At 34.6% G+C, this 10,816-nt stretch overlaps 1 protein-coding gene across 32 annotated transcripts; it reads left to right on the top strand.

Moving 5' to 3' along the window:
- The first annotated feature begins 2,957 nt into the window (after window positions 1–2,957).
- Window positions 2,958–5,887, top strand: LOC113337621. Of its 32 annotated transcripts, none has more exons than XR_003354331.1 (5): window positions 2,958–3,275; window positions 3,537–3,616; window positions 3,768–3,854; window positions 4,020–4,134; window positions 4,879–5,887. XR_003354331.1 is itself a non-coding variant. In XM_026583252.1 (4 exons), exons 2-4 carry the CDS (start codon window positions 3,539–3,541, stop codon window positions 5,597–5,599), a joined length of 339 nt encoding a protein of 112 aa, XP_026439037.1. In that variant the 5' UTR covers window positions 2,958–3,275; window positions 3,537–3,538; the 3' UTR covers window positions 5,600–5,887. The 32 variants fall into 32 exon arrangements, 1 of the variants encoding a protein (XP_026439037.1); XR_003354329.1 differs by having other exon boundaries at window positions 3,537–3,625; XR_003354326.1 differs by having other exon boundaries at window positions 3,537–3,648.
- Window positions 5,888–10,816: the final 4,929 nt, after the last annotated feature.

Here is a 10,816-nt window from a genome sequence, read left to right as displayed (position 1 = left end):
ATATCACCAAGCAGGGGCGGAACTACAGCCGGGCTTCCGATAGCTGAAGCTCCCATAAGCCCACTAAAAAGCATTTTTTTCGAACCATGTTTTTAAGGAACCATTTTTTGGGACTATTCGAAATTGGTGGGGGACTACTCTTAACTTTTTGGGGTGGATATTAGAAGTAATAATGAGTCACCCCTTATCTAAGTTTTTTTTAATACCAAATTTGCCCTTGGTAATTAAATTAGTCAGTGTAATGATTGATTATTGTTAATATACTGACTAATTAGTGAGGTTAGGTTAATTAGTTGGGTGTTTTTAAAAGAATAATCTTGTGAGAAGAAGGTTTTTTATTTTATTTTTCTTGAAGATGGTTGATTTTGAAATGAGGGTTTTGGGTACTAAGGTAGAATTCAAATCTAGGTAATGTAGCTCGAATTGGCAAAATCTTTCGAAAAATATGAAAAATTTATAAACTGATTTCGACCATGGAAATAGAGTTCGGTTAGGACATCTGAAGAACAGGTAGCCGAACTCATCTGCAAGTGTAGTTCGGCTAATGGTTCTGAAAACACAGGTAGCCGAACTTAAAAGCTCGGTTGGGGATTTTTTTTTTTGCGAGGTAACCGAACTTTTCTCTGAAAGAAAAAACTCCATTAAAGCTGAGTTCGGCTAGTTCGCCAAACTGTGTCACATAATTCCTAGCCGAACTTTTGTCTGTAACTTCCATTTTCAACTCATTTTGATGATTACTTCTCATTTTTTTCAACGGGAAGCGAATGAAAAGTAATGGGTTTGTTATAATTTTGATTTTGATTTTGTTTTGCTAATGATTTAAACTAAGTTATATATAGAGGTGGCGGTGGTGGTGATTTGAGGTGGTCGGTGGTGGTTGGTGGTGGTGAGAGGCGGTGGTGATGGGAGGAGGTGGTTATATATATAGGTGGCGGTGATGGGAGAAGGTGATTATATATATATATATGTGAAGGGTAGGTTAGTCATTTCAACACTTTAGGACACCCCTTATAAGTATAGGGTAGACTTTCCTATCACAAAGTAGTCCCCCACCATTTTTGAGTAGTCCCCAAAAAATGGTTCTTTTTAGGACATAGAAGAAAATTTTATGGCATACAAAACGATCATCCTAACTAGGGTGTGGTGATAAGGGATACTCAAGGATAGATAAATTATTTAGTTACCCTCAATGAATTTATTAATTTATTTATCTATTATTTATTTTGTCATTTAAATTTCTGAACTATATTATTAATTACCTATAAATCTATTTATTATTTAATTATTTGATATTACATACTCTTGGTTGGTAACCTTGTCATAAGCTGGAGAATCCGCGGTGGATTTTCATTCTAAAGATACAACATTCTGGACAACGCTAAAACCACCCCCTCACATGGAGCTAGAAGGGGGTCCACTTTTGGGACCTACAATTAGAAGTTATGTGAGAGGGTTGTTTTAGTGTTGTTTAAAATGTTGTTTGTCTAGAATTATGAGTCCACTTTTGTAGATAACATTATGAGTATAGCATTATATCCCTCGGGCTCGGGTACATCATCTTTTGTCTTCTCAAATATCTATGTGTACCGAGGAACTATATACATGGGATGAACTTTTAAATGATATACAAATCTCGTGAATCAGGTGAATCATACACTCACTAAGTGAGTGTAAATGTGCAGTGAGCCAGTAAAAAAGAAAATTATAGGTTGAACCCATAGGTTGGGAGAGTGTATGCATGGACGTGTAACCGCAAAATTGTACTAAGATAAACCTGCCTATGATATATACATTGAGTGATTTTGTTGTAAGTGTAGTTTATTTGTTTATTTATTTATTTTTTTGCTACGATTGTAAAGGAGAATGGTCGCACACTGTTAATATCCTATCCCTTTAATAACTTAAAATATAATATGGAAGCGTTATTCCACTCACTGCCAATTGGTTGTGAGTTGGATGTCCGTAGCACAGCCAAACCCTGTATGAGACGTGAGACCCAGTAAAATCCAAGAAGGCAGGGCAACCATACATCGGTCCATATAAGTGTGGAGCTACTCCACTTGTTGCCAATTGGTTTTGAGTTGGATGCCCGCAGACTTTAATTATGATAATTGTAGTTTACTAGACAACTTTTAGAAGAAGAGGGATCCGTTCAGAGGCTCACATTTTACAGGTTTTAACAGGGTCGTCATGACCATTGGATGAAGAAGTAGTTACGGTCTAGATCTTTCCATTAAAATGTATACCTACGATAAATATGGGTGAAACACAATTATTCTTTCACATCCCAAGAATACAGGGTGAATTACTTACATGGATAGTTTATGAGTCACCCACGAATCAGGTGGTGAATATTAGTAAACACGAAAAACTTGTTTATCATTGTCCGACGGCATCTCTTTACATCTTTATCAACTCATCCAAATAGTTACCGATGTTATGTAAAGGGCAAGTGGGCAACACCTATTACTTTCTATTTCATTTTTCTTTCTATGCTGCGGTTGTATTATAGGGAAAATTTCGAAAATATAACAATAAATAAAATTACACCGGTCTCAACACGGCCGTGGTTTTGTTCACTAGTCCAAAAAGGGCTAATAATCATGCTTTTAAATGACAGATTAGTTATGTGATTTGGATCTCACAAATAAATTCCGTCATATAACATGAAAATAGTGGGATTCACCATTTAACATGAAAAAACCGTCATTCTTAAACGTGGTAATTTAACAGGTATGTGATTTAACAATGAACCACCAATATCACAGAATAAATCCGACAAATATTTTGGTTTTTTAGAGCCCCACTACGATTTTTGTATCGTGCGCCCAACAATGACTAGCCACATGTAGTACCACGTTTTTATAAGGTTGAGAATGGTTAGCCACCGGCTAATTTGCCATAAGTCTTTCGCGTTGTGCTATATTGGTCATATTCTCACAAACCCCAAACCAAAAGTTTCTTCAAACCTATTTCTGTTTTTTCGCTCAGCTGAAGATGACTCCCACGGCTAGTCCTTATCACCCGTATCATTTGGCTTTCAGTTTGCGTTTATCAAAAACATTGAAAACCCTAACCGTATCTCTCTGAAAACCAACCTACTGGAAAAATCATTCCACATACAAGCTTTGCATCTTCTTTTTTTCAATCTGTAGCATACTATGAACGATCGATCTTCTTTTCTCCTTCTCTTCTTTTATTCTCCTTGTCGTTTCCACAGCTTGCTCCACAACTAGCAAAACCACCACCTCCATCACCACGAGCAACATCACCAGGTCTACCACCTTCTTCTTCTTCTTACTATTGATTTTGATGATTTTAAATTTTAGATAATTGGGTTGGATTTTAATTTCGATTTAGATGTGTTTGTTTTAAGGACTGGGATTGATTCCTTCAGAAATTTGAGGTGGGTCTTTCGTTATTTTAGTGAAAGCCATTTCATAAGTTCTTTATCTGTTCTATTTTGTATATTTTAACTTGATTTCTTGATTTAATTTTTGAGTTTTGGTTTTTGATTTTATCCTATTTGTTTTCAGATATGGCAGGAAAATGTAAAGGGTCTTTTTCAACTTTCAGAAATGTAGATGGAAGAATAGTTACTTCTGCAGATGATGAGGTAATGGAGGTAGACGATGTTCTTCTCGATATGTATGTATCCATTTTTCCAAATTTCGTTCTCTTTGTTAACTGATTTTCCTATTTGATTTCATTCGATTGATTTGGTTTTTTAGTTGTACTGTTTCGTTTTGATGGTGTTGTAATTCTAGAAAGGTGAAACTGTACCTATTGCATAGATGGAAATCAATGGAAAAGATGAGGAGTTGTAATTGTGAAGATTCTTAAACATAAACAGAGTGAGATAGTTCGTTTGGTTATAAGACAATCTAAGGCATTGTAGATCTGTGCTAGTCATAGAGGTTTTTCTTTTTTTTCTTTTTGAATTGATTTTGGGCTTATTTGAGGTTTTGATTTAATTTGTTAGATTTGGTTAAGGGGTTTCTTATGATTTTGATTTGTAGTGTTACCAACAATTTCTATTCAACAACATGCTATGGTGTGTGTTGCACACTACTGATTTCTCTGATGGTGAATTGAAAGAAGAGTTGTTCTGTGTTCGAATTGCATCCATTGAGAGTAAGTACTTGCTTGAGATTTTCATTGATTTTAATTTACTGTATTGGTAATGGTTTTGAAGCACCAGTTACCATTAGGATTGTCTTTGTTTTCTTGTTTGGTTGCTCATGTTAATAGGCATACTAACTCGATGTGTGTCATATGGTTTAGGACATATGCCGAGTCTTATATTTGTGAGTTGGGGCTTTATGGTAGGATACAGTGATTGTTGTGCAGAGATCCGTTTTCTTCTTGACTTTTTAGAGATTCTGTCTTAAGTTAATGTAATACTCTTTGGTTGGCTAAGTTAGTTCAATATTTTCATGGGATGGGCTTACCAATTCAATCATAGTAGCAAAACGCTAAGGGTATACATGTTAATTCTGCTATATGACTTAGTAATACCATTAGTTGCTTAACTGTTTGAGTCTCATAAACATAATTGCAAAATAAATTTTCCAGAATTAATTGACAAGTCTTGATGATTCTTAAATGGTCAAGCCAACATTCGATAAAACTTTTGCATTCTTCTTCAAACTGTTTGCAATTGAGTGTATTCCCCATAAATGCGCATTCTAAGAGTTTCAATTATATAGATGTAAACATAACGTTCTCGAGGCATGTAGCTAAACATACCATCACATGAGGCAATTGTTATTGTTGCTAAAGCCATGGATACCTCTCTCCTTAGTATGTTGCTTTCAACTTTGTATATTTTGGTCGAAGTTTTTCTCATAAATTGATGAATATTCTATTGCTTTACAGTACCGGAATACACCTAAGTTGCTGAATCAATGTTTGGGGTACTGTTTCCTTCTTTGGTGCTGGTGTATCTTATTTGGAAACAAAGCTAGATGCAGGAAGACAGAATTGACACAGGAAGACATGATCAGACCTCCACTAGCTCTTGTCAGCAGGTCAATCCTTCTATAAATTTTATGTAATCAATAGGAGTTCAATGTCCCTATTCCACAATATGTTTTATGAGAGTAGGTTAATTCCAAAAAGGAGTTCAATGTCCCTATTCATGTGCGCAGCTGTACAAATCTGGACCATTCACAAATGAATTTACGATCATGTATGCATAATTTCTTAGCCCCCTCTAGTTGTCATAATTCTACTAGGCGAACTACATAAAAGTTTAAATACTTCTCTTACTTGGAAAATTGAATCCTCCTGTGAGTCTATGAGCCACAGGGGAGGAGTACAAGTTTGTCTCCCTTTCTAGCTCGCACCTAGATTGTTTCCACATCTTCATTGTCTCTCTCAAAAGCTGTTCTTCTTGTTTTCGTTATATACCTTTCATGCTGTAACATTTTATAGATTTGATGTTTGTTGGGAGTGTTTTTAAACTAACTTGGCATCTGCGTACACAAGATACTGGGATTACTCCCCTTGCGTATTGCTTTTTGTCTTTGAGGAACTGAAGGGAGCTGTTGCAAGTGCTTTTGTTGATTTTACTACGTCACCCAGCAGTGCCGAATAGAACTGCCTCGTTAACGAAATAGTGGATCCAAGTGGGATGTTATACGATGTATATGGAATACTTCGGAGATGTTTCCCTAGGTCATATGATTAGGTGGCGAAAAACTTCTGTAAAAAGGAGAGACCTAACTAAAATGCAGATTATGGCAGTTTTAGTAGATTGAATGTTTCAGTTCAGATTTTGAAGTGTGATTTTGAGTTGTAATTGCAAAATGAATGTATCCTCTTTTGGTTGTAATGTAAAACTGTGTTCATCTTTTAAATGCAATGTATACCTGATTCCATATTCTATTTCAGATTCTGCTGATTCAGTTCCAGAATCCATTTCAGATTCAGCTGGTTCAATTCGAAATTTAGCTTTAGCTGATTCAGTTCAAATACAAACTCACCAAAAAAAAAGTAAAAAATAAAAAAATATCTGGCGATGCAATTTATATTAATATATTATATTGGGATACGTGATTTATGACAAAAGTCCAATATCATTCTAAATAACAAACGATTATTGTTATTCTAAATTACAAGTATTGCTTGTCATTTTTAACGATAAACCAGACTCATGATTTTAAATAATAGTTTTTGTTCGTCATTTATAAAGAGTCACACCAAATATATAACGGTTCGAATAACAGATGAAAACCGTGATAAATCATGTTTTATAACAGATTTCATTCGTTATTTATAGCCCCTTCTGGACTAGTGGTTCTTTCATAGTCCAAGCAAATATTGGTTACAATTTTTTATATCGAAAAGAAAAACAAATCTTGTAAAACTGAACCCATTGCCCAAGGGGCTCTAATTCTTTTAAGTCCAGACCAATGTCATAAGCTCCGTATAATTGAATTATAATGCCCATAAGATTCAATAAATAACAAATGATATTGTTTGTTTTGTAAATACATTGATTAAGGTTCAGAGAACGATCCTGAATCGAGAATCTTTGTGAGGATAAAAAGACCTCTAATATAATGATTTGAAATTTCAGTATCTTTGTATGGATTTTTTGTGAGTTATACTAGGTATCACCGGGGCCTTACGGCCCCGGCTCAACCTCTCAGTTCAGTATATATATCCTGGATATATAAATAATGTTTCGTAACAATATTTTAAAATATTATTAATGTGCTTCTATGCGTTATCCAGGATATGGTCCGATTTATGTAATTTTGGTACCACTATTGATGATTATCTAAATCATTTCATTGGTGTATTTTCTTATTGTCCCATTGATTCTTTGAGAACTAAATGATAACCGTACATTTAATGTGAACATCACCTATGAAAGCTAATGGCAGACAATGTTTAATTGATTACTTAAAATGTACAACTCTAGTGTTAATTTGTTTTAATCAATTATTTTGAAGAAAAGGGTTTCTAAGAATTTGAAAACAATTGATCCATTGGGAATTACTCTCAAAAGTGAATGAATATGCATTTGACCCGTCCATGGATTTCAAACTCCTCTCTTTGGGATTATGATATATCCTCGCTTAGTTGTATTTTTGGGTCTAGATTTTCTTTACGGTGGTTTTATATATCTGTTTTAGTTGTTTTCCGAATTTCTGTAGTCGTATGTACGACTTTAATTTCATGTCATGTATTTATAAACTTCATGTTTGGACCTACTTAGTGGTAAAAGATTGACGCATGTTCGTTGTTCAGTGTTCACACACAGTTTGTACAAACCTGATCTCCTAAAGGTGTATGCAATTATATCCTTATTAAATTATTTGATTGTTCCACGGGTTGTTCTCCGAAAACAGAAAAAGAACCTTATTCCCCAAGCAAGTTGGGGTAGGCTAGAGATGAACGCCAAGAAAGACCAAGAGGTCATCTCATAAAGGTATGACAATATTAAGCCAGCTTGCCCGCCACGGGTTCTTCTCAACTTTATTAGACTCTTCGTTCTTCAAATAAGCCTCGAGTATCTTATTATAATGTGATTAAAAGATGAAAGTTAATGACTTGATGAAGCATGTGAATTTGGATCGCACCAATGAAAGAAATATCAGATCTCAATTTAATCTTGCAGGGACCGGGATCTCGGTTTCGTCTCAGATTAAAGTCGGATCATAACTTGTTAATGCATTTGGTTAAACACCATTGATGCATGTTCGTTGTTCACACAGTTTGTACAGACTTGCTCTCCTAAAGGTGTATGTAATCATCTCCTTATTAAATTATTTGATTGTTTAACCGCGGGTTGTTCTCCAAAAACCGGAAACAAAACCTTATTTCCCAAGAAGGTTGGGGTAGATTAGAGATGAACGCTAAGAAAGACCAAGAGGTCATCCTTCTTATTGTTTCATCTCATGAAGGTATCACAGATGTTACGCGGGCTTGCCCGTCACGGATTCTTCTCAGCTTCATTAGATTTTTCGTTCTTCTTCGAATAAGCCGAGAATATCTTATTATAATGTGATTAAATAATGAAAGTTAATGACTCGATTACGCATGTGATTTTGGATCCCACCAATGAGCGGCAGGGACTGGGACCTCGGTTTCATCTCAGATTAAAGTCAGATCATAACTTGTTAATGTATTTAATTAAACATACCAATTTATGTGATACGGTGCATAAGCGACAAACCGAAAACTAAACCAAAATCTTGGCAGCAGCGTGTTCTTTTTTTTTTTTTTGGCAGCAGCATGTTGTGTCAATGAATTATAATAATTTGAATTTATGGTCATTTACATTCGCATAGTTATACTTGGATTTTAAAATATTGAGTGGCTTCAGATTCCAATAATTCTTTTGTTGCATGATATATATAAAGAAGACGTCAAATCAACAAACTCCAAATTGATACTTCTTAACATGAATTCAGCTAAAAATTAGAGGAATGCATGTCCTCCTTGTTTTCGATGCAGAGTCTTACAATTCTTCTTCTTATTATTATTCTCAAGTGGATCGATGAGCACAAAGGCGAGAATATAAAGTTGTAGTAGGAGTTGATGGTAAGCTATATCAATCAATTATTCTGAAAAAATATCCAGAGTACGAATTGTACGCATGATATAATGAGAGTGAAGATATGTAGATTTGTACACAAAAACATATGAAGATTCAATTCTCTCTACATGTATAATAATGGCTGTGTCAAATTGAAATCCGGTACAAAATAAGGACAGAGAACGCACAGGTTAATTGAGCAATAAGAGCTTAGAGTAAGGTCTCTACTGTAACTTACAACGGGGTAGTCCCCTCAATTTCTATATTATGCTAACAAATCAATAATTGATTCTGTAATTGCCAGGAGTTCCAGAATCAAAATGAAATTTATGCAACTTAATGGCTTCAGTCACTAATTGTAACTAACCTAATACTACCAAAACTCATGAGCACAACATGCTTGTTTTGAACTTCGAAAACCCTAAGCTAAAGTTCAGAATTTAAATGGTCCAATGCCACCTTGAATGGTAGCATATTTCCTACCCCAGAACTTTTAAGCGCAATTCGATGAAGGATCAATGATTTTGCATTTATAAACTTCCTACAGAAACTTCAATATCATCCTGCAAAGATTCAGAACCGTAGTAAGTAAAAATATGGCTACTAAAATCAACACATAGCTCTTAAATCAATTGATGCAAAATACCTGTCCAGTTGTTATTCATCTTCATTTCGGTGATCCTTCCGCAAGGTGTCCTTTTCAAATTCATTTATTTTGTTCTTGATATTTCGGGCTCTCCCAAGGGCCACTGTTCTTGGAAAAATCATATGCAGCAGAATCCAAGATTCATAAAAGTGTGAAGTCATTGAACTTCCACCATCGAATGAGAATCTATCTATAATTATAAAAATAAAAATAAATAGTATCCAGTAGTTATTTAACTAATTATATGTACTTTTCAAATTTCAAATTCCAAACTTGTCCGCCTAACTGTATCATTTCTTGAAAAAGTAGCAAGTGACAGAACAACCATCGCGTTTGTAAAGAAAAAAACTAACGGAAAGCAAAAAAAGCAAAACTTCAGCACAAACCAATATTAGATTACCACAATAATAGTATCAACATAAATTTATGAGAGGAGATTACCACAATGAATCAAATATAATATAAAACCCATTCTTTGAATTAGGATCTCTTCACCTACCAAATCAGAAAACCTAACTATTGAAATACTTCCACTTCCAACTATCAAAATCAATTATCAGTCAGAAACTCAATTGTTACATCAGTTCAAAAAATAAAAAATAAAAAGAAATGTAAATGATGCACTCTATTAAACAATGATATATCTTTTCCAATGCTGGAAATTTCACCTTATTTGTTGCCACCTCCTATTTTCTTCCTCATCTCGATTCGATGTTCCTAATCGTACCTTCTAATCATAGAAATAGTCTCTAATTAAACCTACCTCTACAGATTATATAAGTTAGGATACGCAGCTTAGCCACTCAGTACGCAAAATTACGAAGTTAAGGTTACAATAGACAATACAATAGAGAAACTGATGCTCATCTCTCGAAGTGATGAATACATATTAGTTTCATATTAGATTACACGGGGCTTATTTGAAGTAACACATATTCAGCGTAGAGTGTTACTTGTGCTACTGTCCATGTTGGCACGTCTCTAAGTCACCATTGATAAATAACTAGTTCTTCACTAATTCAGATGCTTAGTAACTATAGCAGTGATCTCTATAAAGATGAGTATAATAAGAGGTTCTTCTTACCTCCTTAAAAGAATTAACATCACCCCCACAACCAAGAATCACAATCTGCATCTCTAGCACCCCAAAGATCATTCCTACGATCATCCGAAATAAGTAGAACATCCTCAGGTTTGACCTCTGGTAAATCGAAAGCCTTCAAAAATATTGAAATATTTGGCTTCTCTACTACTACCTGGTTTCCAACAGACATGTTTTAATTGGTTCAATAATGCAATTGATGATAACAAAAACAGATCTTCCAGAAAAAGAGTAACACTCACTTCAGCAGACAGGGTCACTGCATCAAACCTGTGATCATAATTCAAAGCATGTAAAACTGATTGTAGTCGTGTGGGATTTACATCCTCACCTACAAAACGGACAATACCAAATCAATTGAAACCCAAATAACTAATAAAGGAGGAGTCTTTTTTTTATCACAGATAACCAATTCACATAAAGACTACGAAACTATAATCACATTCAACTAATAATAAAACCCCGGAAATTAGAAAAAGCAAGAATTTTTATTACCTGACAGTGGAAGGATCAACAG

The sequence above is a fragment of the Papaver somniferum genome, unplaced genomic scaffold (assembly GCF_003573695.1).
Source record: "Papaver somniferum cultivar HN1 unplaced genomic scaffold, ASM357369v1 unplaced-scaffold_163, whole genome shotgun sequence".
Classification (NCBI taxonomy): domain Eukaryota; kingdom Viridiplantae; phylum Streptophyta; class Magnoliopsida; order Ranunculales; family Papaveraceae; genus Papaver; species Papaver somniferum.
Note: the sequence above shows the minus strand (reverse complement) of the source record. Positions and strands in the feature narration are given on the sequence as shown.